At 53.3% G+C, this 19,778-nt stretch overlaps 4 protein-coding genes across 4 annotated transcripts; 1 reads left to right on the top strand and 3 right to left on the bottom strand.

Annotated features, from left to right (window-relative positions):
- Positions 1–209: 209 nt before the first annotated feature.
- On the bottom strand, positions 210–1,657 carry JN550_000375 (uncharacterized protein; the record flags this gene model as incomplete). The annotated part of the gene is made up of 2 exons (XM_049315212.1): positions 210–884; positions 938–1,657. The coding sequence occupies 2 exons, from the start codon at positions 1,655–1,657 to the stop codon at positions 210–212; spliced, it is 1,395 nt and encodes a 464-aa protein (XP_049177664.1).
- Positions 1,658–4,396: 2,739 nt separating this feature from the next.
- JN550_000374 (uncharacterized protein) lies at positions 4,397–6,873 on the top strand (the record flags this gene model as incomplete). The annotated part of the gene is made up of 5 exons (XM_049315201.1): positions 4,397–4,767; positions 4,836–4,923; positions 5,011–6,000; positions 6,049–6,219; positions 6,268–6,873. 5 exons carry the CDS (start codon positions 4,397–4,399, stop codon positions 6,871–6,873), a joined length of 2,226 nt encoding a protein of 741 aa, XP_049177663.1.
- A 4,349-nt stretch (positions 6,874–11,222) lies between these two features.
- JN550_000373 (uncharacterized protein) lies at positions 11,223–12,251 on the bottom strand (the record flags this gene model as incomplete). The annotated part of the gene is made up of 1 exon (XM_049315190.1): positions 11,223–12,251. The coding sequence occupies one exon, from the start codon at positions 12,249–12,251 to the stop codon at positions 11,223–11,225; it is 1,029 nt and encodes a 342-aa protein (XP_049177662.1).
- Positions 12,252–17,986: 5,735 nt separating this feature from the next.
- Positions 17,987–18,991, bottom strand: JN550_000372 (uncharacterized protein; the record flags this gene model as incomplete). The annotated part of the gene is made up of 1 exon (XM_049315179.1): positions 17,987–18,991. One exon carries the CDS (start codon positions 18,989–18,991, stop codon positions 17,987–17,989), a length of 1,005 nt encoding a protein of 334 aa, XP_049177661.1.
- Positions 18,992–19,778: the final 787 nt, after the last annotated feature.

Here is a 19,778-nt window from a genome sequence, read left to right as displayed (position 1 = left end):
TTCTATGAGCGACAGACTCCAAATGTCTATTGACTTTTCTGTTTGATGAACCCAGGGGTTTTCCTTTTTTTTCTTTTTCTAACCGCTTTAGGTTTATGCCAGTTGACCTTTCTTTGTGAAGAGGCATGGCCTCTCCCAAGTCTTTAACAGTTTTATAGGATACAGTCTTTGAACTGATATGCCAGCGATTCGCCCACACGATAGAGAGTTCAGTTCTTCTTGCCGTTGCGGCTCCGTAGCGCCCTCGGGTTGCCACTGGCGGGGACATCCTCCTCGACAATGGCGGACTCGCTGCCCTGGCCGTAGACCTCCTTCTCGAGGCCGCGGGCGGCGTCCCAGCCGGCCTTCTCAGCGTTGATCATGGCGTTGCTCAGGCGTCGGTCGGCGGTCTTCTCCTCGGCGCGGATGCGCTTGGTCTCCACGCTGCTGCGCTTGATGTAGCTGGCGATAAAGAAGGAGACGAAGAGGTACGTCAGGGGTGCCAGGTAGAACACGTTCAGCCAGATTCCAAAGGTCTGGCCGGCGGTGGTGATGCAGGGAACAGCCCGGTACTGCCTCTCGTAGAAAACAGCTGCGGAGCCGGCCTCCTGGCTGGACACAACCGCGGCGCCATTGGCAGCCTCGGCGGCGCCGAAGACGGCCTGCTTAAGGCTGTCAAGCAGACCGCCGGCAGCGGCAGATTCGGTGGCAGCGGCGACAGCCTCAGAAACAGCGCTGGCTGGCTTGGAGGTTGCCACATGGACGGGGATGGTGTAGTAGACGAACGAGTGGATCATGGCGTAGGAAGCGCCAACCAGGAATTGGGTGATTTGCATGGTAGTCAGCGAGCGCTTGATGGCGGTGGGAACACGGATGTTGAAGGCCGTCACGGTGTAGTAGGTATACTGTTTCCAGGGTTAGCGCTTGTGACATGTCTCACTAATGAGTCAAAACTCACCATCATGGCGTGAATAAAAGAGTTGACAAACGCAAACATCCAGATAGGAGCCGACATATATCGAATACCAGCCCACATGCACATCATGGCGCCTGCGTGGTGGTAAGTCTGAAGCGTAGAGCTCAGCTTGCCCTTGGCCAGGATGATGAAGGTATCGAGGACCTCGTAGAACTTGCTGAGGTAGAAGATCCACCCGTAGAAAGCAAGACCCTCGTTCCAGAGTCTGCCGGCGTCAACGCGGCTAGGAGAAGTCTCCCAGGCGTTCTGCTCTTGGTAGTACGTAGCGGCGTTACCGAGGCCAGCAGGGCCGTTGAGCTTGCAGAAGCTGTCAACGGTGCCGGCCCAGCCGTTAGGACCCGTCGGGCTGACGATTGACCTCCGCAGAGCCCCGAGCATGCCAACAAAAGTCCAAGCCGAGTAGACGGCCAGGAACACATTGTGAAGAATGACAAAGATGCGGAAGGGCGCCGTCTTGCTAATGCCCCACGGCTTCTTTCCGTTCGACTTGTTGTATGAGTTCAGCAGTTTCGCGCTGATGGCGTATGTGGCGGCAATGGTGATGGGGACCTTGGGGTCCAATGCCGCAGTAAAGAGGCCATCCGGGATCGTAAATGGCACATTGAAGTGTGGAGGAGGTATCGGCCGCGGGTCCGAGGATGGTGGGAAGCTGAACAGGGACTTCGAGGGAGCCTCGAAAAATACTGATGGGGAGGAAGCCATGGCGACTGGAAGTGCACCTCTATACTCGAGGCAATTGCGCACTATGCTCAAAGACGTCGTCGACACCAAGTTTTCCAAGAGCCAGGGAGAGGAATCCAAAACGTGAAGCGGAACACAATATTCAGCTTTTGAAGGCCGGAGGGCGTTGCCTGACGGGGCTTTCTGCAAGGTTGGCGAAGGAGTGTATTGAAGATGTTGGTGATTTAGAGTTAATCAACACAACTCTAGAAGCTCTGAACGCCTAGATGGGCATGCGCTACAGTTGGTCACAAGACTAGAGAAGAAGAAAACACCATGAGACAGCGTTGAGTGACAGGAGGAGCGACTGATGTACTGTGCCGACATGGAAACGAGGACCCTGATTTTTCTCCAGGAAGGGTCTGTGTGCCGTCGACGACGCACGTTCCGGATGTCTAACCATCAGATTGACGGCAACTAGGCACTGCGCTCCCGCGATGATTGGTCCCAGGGACAGGCTTGACAAGGGGGCAGCTCGAGCGGGTTGCCGTTGGTGGAATAGCATGCGACTGTACCCAGGGGACGACATCATAGTTCGGAAACTGTGGGCTTTTCGTGATGCCGATTTTGTTGGTGCAAGTGCCCTTTCCAACAAAAACTCCACAGGGAAGGCCTCGGTTCCCGCACGTCTTGGTACGGAGTTGACAGGCATGACAGTTGTGCGCCTGGCCAATCACGCTGTGCGGAAATGCGTCTAACTGAATACACGTTGAAACACGCATCTCGTAGGTTTCACAGAAAGCTGGCGATTGTTTCTGGCGTTCTCGAACCCGTTTGCCAGCAGGCCGTACTCAGTATACCGGACTGATCGCTCGAGACACTGGTGAATCGATCAGACTATACGCGCACCTAGCCATATGCCTGTGCGAACTTTTCATGAGACCTGGGCAATCTCAATTGGCATGGAGCAATAGTCGACCCGAAAAAGAATGATTAGTTGGAAAAGGGACAGCCCATTGCCCCTCATGCACCTTGGCGATCTAGGCGAAAGCTGCACCCGGGCACGCGAGCCCCCGGAAAGCTGGTCCCTGAGACTGCGGGGCAATTTTCTGTTGGGATCTCAAAAAAAATGTTGCACACGACAGCGACAGTGCAGCTGCTGTCGAACCCGAGAAGAACGATCCCCCCCGCGATTCCACCAGAACAGAGAGTCCTGACAGGCTGGGCCAGACGAGAGCGGGCGCCGTTGTACCCGGGCCAATCTGCATTTTGTCGTGCTCTCAAGCTTGCCCCCCCTGGCTCGTGGATAGGCACTCTAGTTCAGTCTGGTGCTCTCTTCGGCTGGATGGGAATGGCTGAGGCTGAGCTGCTTTCGAGTTGGTGAATCTCAAGAGTGCAGCAGTCTACATAATAAATGGTGTGCGGCATGTAGTTGCCTTTTGCATTTAAGTGTGGACTCCCGCCAATCTGTCTGTAAAGCTGTTGGACGCCGCCGTGCGCTCCGGTGGGCGTGCCTGTAAGTAATACCTAACTCAGTTTCTTCCCCGAACTTCTACACTGGATGGCGTCGACACCGTTGCCCGCGTTGCGTTTCGTCCCGCGTCTGCTGCCGGGCTGGTGGGATCGATCAACGGAACCTGCAGCCCATTCGGTAGTACGCACATAACTTAGCATTTTTCTTCGTCTGCTGAGCCATCGAATGGTTCTAGAAGAACTCGCCATTGCCCCCATGGTGCTCAACAAACCCGGCCCAATTTCCATTACCAGAATTTCCCCAGGGTCCTGGAACGTAGCTTGGCCGTAAATGGATTTCACATGTGAAAGCAGCTGCCGCCAAGACTGTCACATGCGCCAGTTATCCAAGAGCCTCATCAGCCCATTAAACCCCGGGGTCGCGGGTTCTTCGCGTACCGATGTTGTAACCACTACGGTAAACCTGGGGTTGTCAACAGTTTGGTCTTGATTGCAAGGTTCTACTTTCTTAGCCCGGCTGTCCCAATGCAATCAATTAAAGTGGTCGTGTCGGCCCATGAACCATGTGCACTTCGTCGCTAGCCGTCTCCCGTTACCCTAATTTCTGTACTATGGTACACAACCCATGGTTGACTCAGGTGGGAGGGAACAGTATAGTCCTCCTTGCATATGAAAAGGGAACCGGCCAGCTCGCCTCAGGAAAGAGGCACAATTGGCAAAGTAGCGTTGGCATCACCTACTTGTCATATATCATTCGTTCTCAGCTGTGTCTTGCCAAGCCAGAAACAAACAAGCAACTGGCCACGGGCGGCATATATCACACAAAGGTACAACTCATGTAGCCGCTGAGAATAGCTATAGGATATGTCTTTTCTGAGAGTGAGTCGACAGCTCTCCAGAGCTTGAGTTCCTAGCGTGCAAGAACACGGATCGCTCGGGACCCGGATTTCCGCTGCAACTACGGTAGATGTATTCGTCACCCCTTCACTGCTGATAGCTTGGAGTTGTTGGCCCTTGATTCGAGAATTGCCAGTTTTCCGTCGCTGGTAGAATTCATCGCCGCGAGAATCCTTGTAGTCTCCTCCCTGTCTCACACGTTGGAAGCACGGACCTTTTGCTATTCGCGAATATTTCAGCTAAGCCTGCCATATTCGGACATCACAACAACATTCGACTGCGACTTGATTATCATCGGACTCGCATGAACGTTATAGCCTGATCAATGCACGCTGACTGTTAGCTCCGCGCTCAGTCCTATACTGCCTCTACCGCCTTACTCGTGTCCTATAGATGGTGCGCCCTAACAGAATGGTAGCCACGCGCCCACACGGTGCACCAACCGCGGTTCCGCTTCCGCCGGTTCGGTCGGATACTTACTTCACAGAGACACAATGGCACATTCTATTCGCACTACTGGATGCAGTGCTGCCGCCCATCGTAGAAGCAGGTACTGTGACAGATAAACGGAATCAGCTCAGAATCTCGCAGGAGGAATACCGAGGGGCATATGAGTTGATCCGAACATCGCAGGCCGAGCCGCCAGACCTAGACAAGTTCAAAGAGTACCTGGGAACGAGGCAATCTGACAGCCCTCGCTTTGTACAGAACGTGAAGCGTACATTTGAGACGGTTCCCATAGCCAACAGAAAGCGGCTAGCCAGTGTGCTCGACCTTCTCGGGTTAGCGGCCCCCTTGTTCAGATGAAGTAATAGCCCCTTCGTACTATAGGTGACTGACTCCCGCACAGTTCAAGACTAGGAAGCTTCTTCCTGACAGGCTACTGTACCCCAGTTCAGGAGCTCCCACTTCATCTTAGGCACTCGGTTCTTCGGTCTGTGAGTACGCCGAGAGTCGTTGCGTGATAAGAGCTTTCAAAGGCCGTCTTGAAGAGCATATGACTTCACTGACTCTGAAGGCTGCAGTGGACCACGTCTTGGCTGAAGACATTGCCGCAACTTGCGAGGACCATCGTTTCGATCGCTCAGAAATCCTTTAGCCAGGGGGATCCTCTGTATCATCAGCTTATCGGCTTCTCGGACCACCCTGCGGACTACAAGCCCGGTCCGGATTTTGACTTCAAATTCTTGCAATTTGCGGCCAGTGAGCAGCCTGCAGTAGTTGAGACAGATGTCGTCATTGTAGGATCAGGTTGCGGCGGTGCTGTGTGCGCGAAGGTCCTAGCTGAGGCTGGCCACAGAGTTCTGGTGGTGGACAAGGGTTACTCCTTCCAGCCGTCCCAACTTCCCATGAATCAAGAGTCGGGGTCGAAATATCTCTTTGAAAATGAAGGAGTCATAAATAGTGACGATGGCTGCGTCAATATCCTTGCCGGGAGCTGCTGGGGAGGAGGCGGTACTGTCAACTGGAGTGTTTCCCTCGAGCCGCAGGATTTCGTCAGAAAGGAGTGGGCGGACCAAGGCTTGCCGTTCTTTGCAACCGAAGAATATCAGGGATGTATCGATCGCGTATGCGAGGTCATGGGTGTTAGCGACACGCACATCCGGCATAACCACGGCGGCCAGGTTATCCTCGATGGTTCCCGTAAGCTAGGCTGGAAAGCCAAAGCCTGCCCACAGAACACTGGCACCGACGACCACTACTGTGGAAGGTGTCATCTTGGATGCGGTTCCGCCGGCAAGAAGGGGCCAGCTGTTAGTTGGTTACCTGCTGCATCAAAGGCAGGTGCTCAATTTATCGAAGGGTTCGATGTCTCTGAGATCAGCTTCGATGAGACTGCGGGAAATAAGAAGGCAGTTGGGCTCACTGGAACTTGGACTTCAAGGGATAGTCAAGGTGGGCTTGTCCTGGAAGACCAGCGGGTCAAGAGAACTATACAAGTGCAAGCGAAAAAGGTCATTGTGTCTGCCGGGACTCTCCATAGTCCTCTGCTCCTTCTAAGAAGCGGCTTAAAGGTAATTTCAAAGACGTCTTGGTAAACCATGATTACTGACTCCTATCAGAACCCACATATTGGACAGAACTTGCATCTTCACCCTTGCAATTACGTTCTAGGCCGCTTTGAAGACGACATCCAGCCATGGGAAGGAAGCAGTATCACGAGCGTGTGCTCGGAGTTTGAGAATTTGGATGGCAACGGCCATGGAGTGAAACTGGAAACGATCAATATGCTGGTATGTCGGTTCCCTGAGTAATGGTACCCAAAGCTAATACCCTGCCAGCCATATGTTACTCTGGCCAACTTTCCTTGGTATAGCGGCTTGGAATACAAACTCAACGCTCTGAAGTTCCGGAACATGAACGGCTACATTTCAATGGCTCGAGACCGGGATACAGGACGTGTGTGGCCGGATACCGTCTCTGGTGCGCCCCGTGTTGACTACGTGGCAAGTGACTTCGACCGTGCACATGTGATGGCAGGTGTGATAGCACTTGCCAAGCTGTGTTATGTGCAAGGGGCTCAGGAGATCTTTGCGTTTCTCCCGGGGACACGGCCGTTCGTATGGAGCAAGTCCGATAAGGCGGGCACCGCAGATGTGGAAGATTCGGAATTCGTGGCTTGGCTTACCTCCCTGGAGACGGCGGGCAACAAGCCACCTGTCACCCCGTTCGGCTCAGCGCATCAGATGGGGACCTGCCGTATGAGCCGCAGCGAGGAGACTGGTGTGGTCGATCCGAGGGGCAGGGTTTGGGAGACTGAAGGACTCTACGTCGCCGACTCGAGCGTGTTCCCCAGTGCCAGCGGAGTCAACCCAATGATTACAACCATGGCATTCGCAGACTACATCGCTAGGAATGTTGCCAAGGACTTGCTAAAGGAAGACTAAGAGACATTTGATCTAAGCCTTCGGCTGGTCAAAGTGTGGTGGGTCGTGATTTCATGCTGGAGTCAATATGGTAAACATAAAGGTCCTGAGAATTCCCATAAATAACATTATAGAGATCGCGTCTTCAGGAAAGCCAATGAACTTCTAAGAATGACATACGATGAATGGAAAAGTCTCGCAGTACCTTCATTATAAGTGGCTGAGTACCACTAAGTCTGGAAAATCTGCAATGCAGACACCATCTAGTGCCCGCATCCTTCTTCAGCAGACTTTCGTTGACGTGCACATAATGCCCAATTCGCTACATTCCCACTTGCATGTGGAGTTGGGTTATTCATAGAACTTGAAAGCCTGCATCGTAGTGTGCAGAAAACCGGATACCGGCATGAATTCACCTGCTGAAACACGGTAGAGCGCCATTGCATGTTGGGGGCCGAAGTATACGTGTGTACGTAACCACAACAACGGCTGAGCTTATACAGGGAGCCCTGAGGAGCCGGCCGAAATGCGACGATCGTCGAAAATGGTTATATTTTGGGTCTATTTGTCGCAGATAAGTTGTGGCCCCCAATAGTAGTGACAATCGCACAGGGGCACAAAGTATGATTCCCACTAACCCAGTACCGATACCTCACAGGCCCTTTGGTAACAGCCGCCAAGCCGAAGGATCAAGAGAGACTACTGCTTGCGTATGTTTCTTACTGCTGGGGCAGCTGGAGTTGTACCGCTTGTATCGCGAATCGTAGCCGAGACGGTAAGCAGATCAAGCTGCGCTCCGAGTAGCTGCACCTCACATTTTCCAACTTAGGAAGGGAATGTCTATGCTTACCACAATCTCAAAGTCTTTGTTAGCTTATAGCCATCTCAGTTTACTGGGATGCTGTCAGCTTATTCCTGTAGTGGTCCTAAGTGTATGGAACCGCTTCTAGGTTAGCTGAAACGACAGGTTGTGTAGTATAAGCCAGCGACGACTACTCAGCCCATGTGCGCCGAGTACCTGATGTTATTCACAATACCATGTCCCATCTGATATTGCTTACCACACTCTTTGGTAAAGCCTGCTCGCCGCTCAGGCCGAGTAGCAACGTCTGGCTGAGGATCATCGTTGTGGATCCCCATTGTTCCCAGGATAGCAAGGCATCAACCAAGTAGAATATCCTCATGACGTTGACGTTTGCATAACATATACTACTTGATAAGCTGAAAGTTACACCGGACTTGGGAATACTGCAAGGCCGTTGCGACAAGCTGACGTGCAGGGTGTGGATACATAGGTAATCACTGTTACCAGGAAAAGGGACTGATAGCCGCGCGTGCCCCGTTGCAGGGAACAAGTCGTATACAGTACACCAATATCGGACCAGACGCTGCAGGTTGTTATGCGCATTAGCACCAACTGACTGACCGAATTGTCCATACAAGCGATTCTTAACTGTCTGCCTGGTCGGCTGCAGTCGCTGTGTGCAAGGCCGTGATGTTCTGATAACTAGAGCCCAGAGGTATCCATACATCAGACGGGGCCCCCCTTGATCTATCATCATATGCTGTCAGCAGCGAAGTCCGAAGTGCGTTGATTACATGGAAGGAATCCGGGTGCAGCGTACCAGTACCGCTAGTCCTCCAAGCCCCTTTCTGCTTGCATTAAGCAGTCAGCAAAATGTAGAGTTCGAGAAGGGCCCCATACTTAGCCCAGGCACTCTCGAACTAACGCATCCAACTACAGGACTCAACTGCCTCGGGCGAAGTCTAAAATGACCAACGACTGCCTGATCGGTGCGCAAGGCTGCCAGGGGCTCCCCTATCGCAGCTGCAGGTGCGAAATCACGGTTGGACCGGATTGGGGATTCGGTCAGGCTACCAGCGACCCAGAACCCAAACCGCTGGGTCCCGGAGATGGCGAAAAGAGTTCTGACTGGCATCGTCAGTATATTGTTGCATGCACGTGTGGTTATGTAGGTCGGCCACTGCCGTGCCAAGGATTATCTTTGCCCATCCCGGAATGTTTCGTATGTGGCCCAATGGGGGGCGGCCGCTGGGGTCGTCTTTTTCTATGGGGGGGTTATAACAATTCTGTAGCGCGGCTGGCTGTACAGCGGCCGCTATCCGCAGCGTTGCACCACGCTTGCGTAACTCTGTTCAGCTCGACGGCGATTATTGTGTTGGAACTGATGTGCCATTCTTCAGTGTGTGCCCGTGTTTCACGTGGCCAATATCCTGAAGGATGTATCTACGACTAGGATTCATGTATCCACCGTAGTGTTACTTCTCTGACGACGTTGCGCGCCGCGCATGTCCTGCAGCATATGCCACAGTCCTAGATGGTGATTTGACCGGCGGCACTCGGCGTAGACAGTCATCCATCCGCTCACCCGGGGGCTGTTATCTCACTGTCAATGCGACTCAGTAAGTAGGGCATTCACTGCGACCTCAATCAGGCAGAGCGAGAAGGGCCCGTAAGCAAACCCACGGAACCAGCTTTTTTGATGACGGCATGCATATGCCCCAAACTCGTCCGCGGTGCAGTAATGTGGCTCAGCGGCGTTCACGCGGGGGACCACCAACCATCAGCAGTAGCGGACGAGAACACCTGCAAGATCAATAGTCTTCAGGTGTGGCTCATCAGGTCCCTTCGATTGACCTTGTGAGTCACGCAACATGTAGTGCTGTATGCAACGGTTTCGGACTCTCCCAACTGAGAACTTCCCGTCTCTCCGATGAGTAGTGTGCACAGTAAAGTTACCAAGGCCAGTATCTGAAAGCAGCGAAGTGGCTATGGCGGATCACTAATGACTGCATATCTTACGTGTTAACTTCGTGATGGCAATGGCGAGCTGAGTGCGTCTTGATAAGTCACAAGAGAGAAAGAGGCGCACGGTGTGAACGGTATATGTTCAAATTAACTACTAGGTCCATGACAAAGCAAATTCTGGTGTGTTGTAGACACCTCCTGGGGTCCGCCAACAATAGCACCAATACCCAGCATCTCATGCTTCCCGAATGATTCCATGCACTGCACGATCACCGTTCAGCGCCCTTTTCACCCTGAGATACGATAATCGTTCTTGACAAGGATGTTTAGGATGTAGTGAGATGAGCTACGAATGCTGCTTATATCACCCTGACCCCTGCGCCCCATCTAAGCCGCCAGGAAATCCGTAACCCGAGTATGCCGCTGCTCAAGTATCCATGTAAGCACTCGGCCCGTCTTGCGGGAGAGTCTTACACCTGGATTAAGCTCGGCGCGGCGTTTACTCTGCTTTTCCAAATCGGCATTGCGCTGAAGCAGATGAGGGCAAAGGCCAGGGTGACGTCAGCATCGACGGCAGTAAAGGGCCATGCATCTCCCTGCGCAGCAGGAATAACGTATACCGATGCCCAGCTGTTGTGTTTGATCCTCCCCCCTCGTCTTCAAGTCCTGCTCGGGTCCTGGCAGCCAACGGAATTGACCCGGAGGCTGCCATGGAAGCTGAGCCTTGGTGTGTCGACAACCAGTGCCTGCCTCGACCACATGATCCCAGATATGCGTCTCGGCTACGAGATGAGGTGAGAGATCGACCTTGGTAATGCGTAGTGTTGGATCCAGTCCCCGCATTCCAACCGAATCCGTAATTGCTTGAATAGCTTTTCGAGAAGAAGTGTCAACATCAAGTTGGTAGTATATCTTTCGTGCAAGTCGTTTTCAAGCATTAGGTTATTCGTCATTAGGTCGTCCGTTCATTCGTAAGACAAAGAAACCAAGTCGGGAGCTTGAAGTGAGTGCGCGACTCCGAGGGAAACACATCCTCGGCCCGGTATGGGGGGTATCATCCAAAAGAAAGCCGCTTTCTGCCGTATTAAGAAAAGAGAAACAACTGGGGAATCCCTGAAAACCAAATGATCTCTGTCCCGTACTTCGCCGGGAATGGGTGTGCATTGCTGCGTGTACCTCTTATTTTAGCGAGAAGAATACCCGGTCTTCTATATCTCAAAGACCTGCCCTGGTGTAAATGCAAATCAGAATGCCCCGCCGGACCCAGCCATGATGAGTTGAAAGGAATGCTGATGACCGAGCTGGCGGTTATAGTGATGTGAGATGTTCCCCCAAAATCAAACGCTCGCTTGCTATTAAAATTCAAAAAGAAATCAAACAAAAAGAACCGGCAGTATTATATCCCGAAGGGATATTTTGAGAGTCGAGAGCCGCTCCAGATTCTGCTGGAGGACCACGGTACAGCGTGAGGCGCGATGAGTCTTTGTGCCGATCGGATCCTGAGCAAGACAAGGAAGCGAAGACCAGAGGGCTATTCCTTTGCTGGCCTCGTGCGAAGAGGTGACTATCGGGGAACTAGACCCCGGTTCGGTGCTGGTTGTCACATTGTCGTTGCGTACTCTTGGTAGCGATCCCAGCCAAACCCGCCATATCCAGCACTTACACCACACTGGGGTGTCAACATACTTGGCAACGGTAGTGCTGGGATAGGGGCGGTGACCATCGGCGAGCTGTAGAAGAACCCAGCGGTCGAGTAGGGTTGACTGAACGATTGTGGCGGCGATGGAAGTTGAACATCGGTCAGAGCCATGTTAGCCCATATCGGGGTTGAATCTGCGGAAGTAGATGTGACACTGGGACTCGATGGCAGGACCCTCCATGAATCTACTGGCCCAGGCACGGCTGCCGGTGACGGGGTCGACTGAGACCAGATGCTTGCGCCTGCTGGTGAGCTGGGCAACAAGGGCGGTTGCCGGACGACATCCACAATTCTCGGGGGTGGCGGCAGAAGCGGCTTCATCAGACCCATGATGTTGTTCTTGACCTCTTCACTCTTTCCACAAAGCAACTCGCCAGCACCTTCCTCTTCCAGTCCTTCTAGGGCGGATACGTGCGTCCGGAAAACAAATTTGTTGATTGCCTGGACGAAGTCCTCGTGCAGCTTCTTTGCTTGCTGCTCCTTTTCCGACCACTCATATGTCCCGGCCTTGGCGTCGACAGTGTGAACCTCCTTGTGGTACTCTATGAGGGACTCGATCGAGTCAGGCGTTAACTTGAAGGCGACTTCATTCCGCAGGACCATGTCGACATGTACAATATAGGCCTCGATATGGAGGAGTTGGTAGTTGAACAGGGCCTCGACGAGGGGGTTCGAGTCTTGGCGCAACTCGGACTCCGGAGCCTTGGGAAGCATCATGGAGGTCAGGGTCCAGATGGCATTCGGTGACGACAAGGTCTCGGTGAGACATCTCTGGTGCTGCGGTACACTGTTGAGCGGGCGCTTCACCCTGTTGACGCGCTTCAGGGTCTGGGTTAGCCATGGCTCGACCTTTGAGCCGAGGACGACGTTGACTGATGATGCTCGAGGCGCAAAGGCCGCAGCCGAAGCTGGTAATAACTGGGGAGGCATGTCGCAAATTGGGTATCTGGTGGGAGGAGAGAGGGCAAAGAGATGGGTAGATAGGACACAGGAAAGGTGACTAAGAAGACCCAAGACGGCGGGAGAGCGCTTGCGGTGACGAGGTGAGATGGGAAAGACGAATAGTAATAAGAAATGGACTACGGAGCTAGGCGACCCCAAAGACAGGGTATTGGCTTGCACACCTGCAACCGCAAATAGGAAGAAGAGAATGGAGGACGAGGTACTCGTAAAGAGAGAAGAGGGAGGGTAAGACGAATTCACGATGAGAGGTGGGGTGAGTTATAATCCTCCTCCTCCCGCTCCGACCCGGCGTCGCCTGCGTGCCCCATGTCACCATGAGTCCATAACTGGCGTCGCCTATTTCCTCGTTTCTGTCTAGCCTCAGCATGGGAGCCCGCCTGTCTGCAGGCGCCGCTCGGAAGATTTTCTTTGGGCTGGTGGCTCTTGTCTGCTGCGACATGCTACGTAGTAGTGAGGTACTGCGGTACTCACCTCACCTTGGTCCCAGGTCCCTCCTCGGGGGGGGGGGGGGGGGGGGGGGGAGGGGTGGCCTGGCGGCCCTGGCCCTCATGCCCTGCAGGTCTACGCAGCACGGCACACGGGCGGCGAGCACGACGACTGCGACTGCGACTGCGACTACGACGCAGGCAGATCAGCAGGCTGCTAACTAGGCGTTAGGCCACTGGTCGGCACCCCTAGAGGATCTACGGAGATACCTTGGGTGGCATGTACCCATGGCAGATCGACCCCCGGTCATGCGCGGCAAAGAAGGGCTTGCTTTGGCCCGTCGCACAGCGCTGTGTGGGCTGTGTTGCGACTTGCATATGCTGGAGGGAAACAGGCAAATGGGAGGGCCGTCGCCGAACTGAGGGAGCTGAAAGAGATGCAGTGTGGCCTGTGCAGCCCTGGGCAGGCCCCGGGGCAGCGCCACCCAGCTGCGAAGTACCGGTACGGCGCAACCGCTGGGAGGCGACGCTAACGGCCACAGCAACTTCATCCGGGAATTCCAGAAGACTGCGAGGGCTGCGAGGCGGCCCCATGTCTCACTCGCACGCACACTGAGCCAGGTTGCCAGCGCTGCCATGACGGGCTGCGTCGTCCGTCCATCAATCGGCCCACGCGGAAACACCAGCCCACGAGCACAGACGCGAGAGGGCAGAGCCACACGGGCACAACGGGCGCGACGGCATGCGCTGGTGGTGTGAGTGACATCGTCAGGTTCTGCTCTGTGCCGCCCTGTTCCTTGTCGCCCGCAATGAGCTCTGCCATACATAGTAGTATAGACTAGTCTAGTCTACTGTCTAGCCCTGCCGCGGCGGCCGGGAGTCTGCGACGAGAGTGAGAAAAAGACACTGGGACGCTGCACAATGGTGGGATGTCTCCGCTCGACTAGGCGCTGGCATCTTGCACCGGCAGAACACCATCTCCTCATGGATTCCCCCCCCTTCCTCCCCAGTGCTCGGCCCATATGTGCGCGAGCTCTTCCCGCACATCTGAGATATGACATCGCAGAGTAGAGTCACATCCATCGGTAACTTGTGGGTGTTCTCGGCTCTGCACCACGCTGAAGTAAGGAACGCCTTCGGCTTCCATCATTGGCGCATGCGCGAGGTCTTCGCGTTGAGGCGCAACTCATATTTGATCAATCTCCGATCATGTTATTGACCAACAATGTGACCTCCTGGCCTAGAGAAACCTGAGAGGCCCCGGCAAGTCTTCTATTGCGCTTATGCAAGTTACAAAATGCGGACAGACCCAGTTGGTTAGTAGAAGAGAACGGCCGGGCCCCAGGACCTCGCCGACGAGGCGCGTCTATGACGAGCGATTCGTCCGTCTGGGATTATGTCAAAACCTGCCTATACCATAGGGGAAATTGTCCTCATCAATGCTTCTGCCAGTAGGGTATCTGGTATCAACAGCTGAAACTATATTAGGATGGGTCTCGTCATTTCAATCTGCAATGATCAGCCAGCCGTTCCAGAAGGTCGTTCTACATATCAAACCATAAAGTCTTGGAGATCATATGCAAGACTGATCATGCAGTTGACACTAAAGACAGAATGACTTGCATATTCAGCACCACAAAGGACGAGTGCTACTATTCATCGCTGCTGCATATGCATGTGAAACCTTGCCGTCAAAGAGGAGTCTCGTCTCTGTCAACTGAGTGGACCAGACGGACGGTCGTTAAAGAAGCGCATGAGATGCCCTAATGAGACGATGTAGCAGTATCCTTGGGTCGTAGCTCGACGAAGATTTAGTATTGGACGGCGGGAAGATTGTCGACGTACGGTGCTGCAGGTCTTAGGGGTGATGGTCTATGATGATAGAGTTCGCTGGAGACGGAAACGAATGGGAATAGCTTCTCGCCGGGCCCCTCTGAAGACCCGCTGTCAGGACTCAGCAATGGCGCTTATACCCTCAAGGATCTAGTCGCGTTGAGACGATAGCAGGCGGAGACTTCTACATTCCTCCTGCCCACGTCCCTGCTCGACACAACCTTCCCCGACTGGAGTCGAAAAGAAAAAGGGTGAAAAAGTGTGGTCTGACCAAAGATGGGGTAGACGGCCAGAGCAGGGTTTGAATTAACGACAGCCTATAGATGCACTTTCGACTAATAGACCATTTGGGACTAGCAGGGGTCGCCTTTCAGAGATATGGCTGATCTGTGTGCTGATTGGCTGCATTGTAAACGACTAGAGCGCAGCCTTTACCATTCGGCCTTTTTCCGCAACGAATTTGCTCATTGGTCAGAAAATCCTCAAACATGGAAACCGGCTTTTCGGGACACCTTTTGCTAGAGAGAAACCGGATGATTTCGAGGGAGACAGAATGGAGCGATTGATGAACATGATACTCAGAATAAGGAAAGTGACAGTGGCCCTACTGTTTGAAGCTTTCCCCAAAATGGTCTTCAGGGGTGAGACAAGAGCTCTGAAAACGCTGACATGCCTGACCCTGCCGCAATATTGTTAACTTTCCCATCTCGGATGAGACTGCATCGTCCTAAGCTCTAGTTCCCGTCCTTAACGAACCTTGTGTAAGGCGAGGGAGGGTACAGGAACGCGCAATGTGATGCACCAAAATCAACGGCCTCGAACATGTCTAAAAGAAACCACACCTAGGTAGGTCGCCTTGAAACTGGAGCACGCAAGCAGATCCGCCCACAAGCGTATGAGTCATGGAAGATATCGAGAGCGAACCTAAAGGCCCACGTTGCATGAAAATCAGAAAGGCCCTACGGGCCACCGACGGTCATACCAATTGTACGAGCCAAGAGCTGTGTAAAGCGCGTAGAAAAGGGTTTCGTGCCACAACGAAAGCCCCGACATGGGAGCGTGGTCATCTGACCGTGTAGATCAGTTGCTGCCCTTTTGGCGCTGGCCACCCTCCCGCGTGATCGCGGCCGGGTCAGAAGGACGGTGAGATTCCCTCTGTTCTTTAGACCAACCGCTCGGATTACCGTTTTAAGGCCGGTCACGATGAGCGAAAATTCCTCAGCCGTGTTTCTATTTCCTTGATTCCCATCCACCTACCTTGCACTCCCGTTCTACTCAATGAAGACATGCCGAGCAGGCCCCTGGCGAGTTATAGGATTCCGGATAACTTGATGTGCAAATCCCATCATACGCTGATCGAGAATCGGCGGCATCAATGTACGCCAATGTTTCTTGCCACCAAACAAAATGGTAAGGCAGACACTGAACTCCTTGTTTAGTGCGATATATGTCGTTCGCCTTAATCTCTTGCCTGACTTCAGGACTCTGATCATTTATCACGTGCAATCTGGATCCCTTGCATGTCTCAAGGGATCTATTTTTGGAGAGGCAAACTACGTTAGGTATTAGGCGAATCGTATTGGGTGTCTTGACTTTAGGTTAATACCCGTCTAAAACACCAGTTGGGCTAAGAAATCTCAAGCTGATCACTTATCACGGTATTGCGACAACTCTGGATCGCTTTCTTGCAAATGCTATGAATTTATTTGTGACGAGAATGTGCTGTACCCTGTTGCACCCGAACATGAGATACTGTCTGGCTTCCAACCTCGACAACTGTATTCAAGAGGCCGCCGAGGTCGCAAAATCGGCTAGGAACGGCCCCGCCGAACCGGCCATTCCCGCCATGCCAGATCTACCTAACTACCTGCAGACCAGGTTCAACGGTCTGAAAAAAGACGGGCCAAGTTACATAACCGAAGGGCAGTGTTGACTTGAACCGTTGACCGACAAATGCGAATACGTTTGCGGCCTCAATGATGTAAGGCCCATCGCCCCGTTTACATGCAATGCACAGGGAGCTTTGTGGTGACGCGGGCACCCATGGACCTTGGTAGTGGCGATTTGCAACGTAAGGAGTCGTTACAATAGGCGCTGAACCCAGCGTACCCATGATGCGCACGTCCGGCTCTCTGCCGCCCATCTGGCAGTCAGGCATAGCCCAGTCTAAGGAAGAGCAATCTACCTGGACGGTCTGTTAATGGCCCTTTGGTCAAACAAGAACAGTTAGACCTGATGCAAAGCCGCGCAATATGAGCGTTCTCCCACCTGTCCATGCGTCGTTGGGGTCCTCCTGGGCGCTGTTCGGATGGAGAGTCCAGCGAAGCAGGGCAGCCAATGCTATTAGATTACACATCGAGACTAATACTGACTCTTGGGCTTAACAACCACCATTAAGGCCCGAGCCGAAACCTTCTTGGTCGATTCAATCCTCAAATGTCATGAGAGGCCAGCAGAGCCAGGGACGTAGAAATTCAAGCCTACCTACTTGGGAATCACTCCAGGGGTATTCTCCACGTCAAGATGAGAGCCATTGACCAGTCAGACGCCAGAAGCACTGCCCGTTGGCTTTTTTGATGTCTTGGCCGTTTCCGTCGACCGTCCACATCGGAATCCAGCATTCCGACTCTGGATCTAGCGAGCCCGAGGTATAATGGAATTCCGCTACGATATATTTGGCATTCTCTACCAGATCTCAGGGCTTGTATGGAGGTGGCAAGCCACACGTCGTCTGAAGGGAAAAAACGAACACGACGCACATGCAGTGAGCAAGGAAATCAGTGTGGCTGTGGTTCGGCAGTCGAAGAATCCCTGCACGTTCCCCGCTGAAAACGGCTGGACAGGCGATGCCTGCTGAACATCGGTTTCGTACCGCTACTTTTGGCCCTGAACAGCACACCTTTTTTGCCTTTTGGGGGAGTTCCACTCCGCGGCAGTGGGGACCATCGGCCAGCTTGCCCCAGAACTCAATCGATTGCCACGTTCGGTTCAGGCCTCGCGTGGCCTCGTTGGCGGCGTCGACGTTGAGCGGAGCCTCTAGAGAACGTCGAGTTCAGGCGATCCTATCTACGCAAAGCGCTACTCCTAGGCTTTGCATGAAAAACACCCCAACTTGCGAATTCCTAGCACAGCTGAAAAGGTCTTTCTTCGGGACGAAGCCGATCTTCACGCTGGGGGTCGCTCTGCCCGGCCACGTCAACTGCTAGACCGTAGCTGCCAGCCACCCCGAGGCGGGCCCAACCACCGGGGCCTCTGCCGCGATACCTCACGTGGACGGAGCCCATGCGCATATCTTTCGAGTCAGGATGAGTTGATTACGTCTATCTAACGTTTTGGAATGCTGCAATCTAGCAGGAGTGCAGCGGGTTATGCGCATGATGAAGCAGTCCTCCAAAGGAAAAAGCAATCCCAGGAGGCCAACACCCCAGAGTGCTGAGACAGTAGCTACATCTGCGTCGGCAGTCCTACCAGCCCCAGAGACACATCATATAGCCTCCTTGCCGCTACCTCGTCATATGCCCAAGGGGCGTATCCTGGATCTGTGGGCTTGTGTCCTCGCGCCGCCGGCCGGCTGATCTGGCATCGCTCCAGATACTTGCCCCCCGTGCCCTCCAACTCCCTAGCTACGGCCGCCCAAACTGTAGTCGACGCCCCTTGGGCGGCGTTTTGCATTAACCGCAACGTAGAGAGTGGGCCAGATTTCAGCACTACGACGACGTCGTACAGGTTTGGACGCTGCAACCCCGTCCGGATGCCTCCTGGGTGGACGCTCCAAGCGTGTAGTCCCTGCGGTCCATAGCGCCTCTCGATCTCGAGAGCCATGTAGACATTGGCCAACTTGCTTTGCCCATATGCAACCACGCCGTCGTAGCCTCGGCTCTCCATGTTAAGGTCCGCAAAATCGATATGGGCTGTCCTGTGGGCGGTCGACGAAACCGCCACCACGCGAGAGTGGAAGCCCGGCGTGGAGGACTCAAGCAGGGTTGGCTTCAGGAGCTCGAACAAGAGGAAGTGCGCGACGTGATTTGTTCCCCACTGGGTTTCGAAGCCGTCTTTGGTCTTGCCCGGAGGCGTGATTCGTACACCGGCATTGTTGATCAATATGTTGAGCACGTTGCTTCTCGCCTTGAACTCGGAGGCACAGCTGCGAACACTCTCAAGGGATTCTAGGTCAAGCTTGAGGAGAACAACCTGGTGCTCATCTAATATGTCTCCCAGTGCTGTCCTAGCTTTGTCAAGATTGCGTGCTGTCACATATATTGTTGCTCCCGTGGCTTTTAGAGCCCTGGCTGTTTCGATCCCGAGTCCAGACGAGCAGCCAGTAATGAACACTACCTTCCCTTTCAAGTTTCCTTTTTGGTTTTCGTCTTCGATAATCTGGAGAGCTGTAGGTCGAGCGTCCCCTGGCCCTCGTGGCTTGACATGACTTGCTGCATACTTTGACTCCATGGCAGTCAGATACTGGCGAAGGTGATCTTATACAGCAATTTCGGGCAGGAATGGAATATGCCTCAAGGACGATTTCGCAAAACATCGATAGCCATGAAACTTGCGGATTATATGTTGTCAGTCGAGCCTCGTGTTGTTGCGTGGCTGTGGGTAGTCTCCTTATTCCGTCCATCTGAATCGGGCCAACTAATCTTCGCCCGGCCGGGATAATCCCACTCGTCACCCAGCCTATTTGTCGGGTTTAATAATGGCGAAGTTGCTTGAAGGTGGAAGACTCCTTCATGCTCATTATCTCCACTTATCTACAGACCGAGTAAAGTGCAGGCCCGGCGTCTCTGGAGACACAAACGTCTGAGTCCTTCACAACTACCTTGCCTTGACGGATACGAGTAGTACCAGACCCCCCGTTGCTTCCCAGACCAGGCTGCGGACTTGTCTACAAATTTTCTAGTGAGTTACAAATCCATTTCAGTCTCTCTTTCATCGGATTAGTATACTTGCCGTTCGATATGGTGTTGTTGAGGAGTGTGTGCTCCGTGACTTGGCCGAAAATCTACTACAAATCACAGCACCAGCGTACCACCAATTGCTGCAATAGATTCGGGTTATAGAGCTGTTTCTATTCCTTGAGTTCCAAATTTGCTTAACGTTACTCACGTTGTGAAGCTAACAGTCTGTCTTGATCCCTAGATATCTATCATGTCCGCCCCTATCCCCGAAAACGCTACGATAGACAATACCCCTATTTACAATCCGCAACGGGGCAAGTTTCCTACTGAAAACCATT

The sequence above is a fragment of the Neoarthrinium moseri genome (assembly GCF_022829205.1).
Source record: "Neoarthrinium moseri strain CBS 164.80 chromosome Unknown scaffold1_Wmoseri_CBS_16480, whole genome shotgun sequence".
NCBI classification, from domain to species: Eukaryota; Fungi; Ascomycota; class Sordariomycetes; order Amphisphaeriales; family Apiosporaceae; genus Neoarthrinium; species Neoarthrinium moseri.
This window is presented reverse-complemented; position numbering and strand designations above follow the sequence as displayed.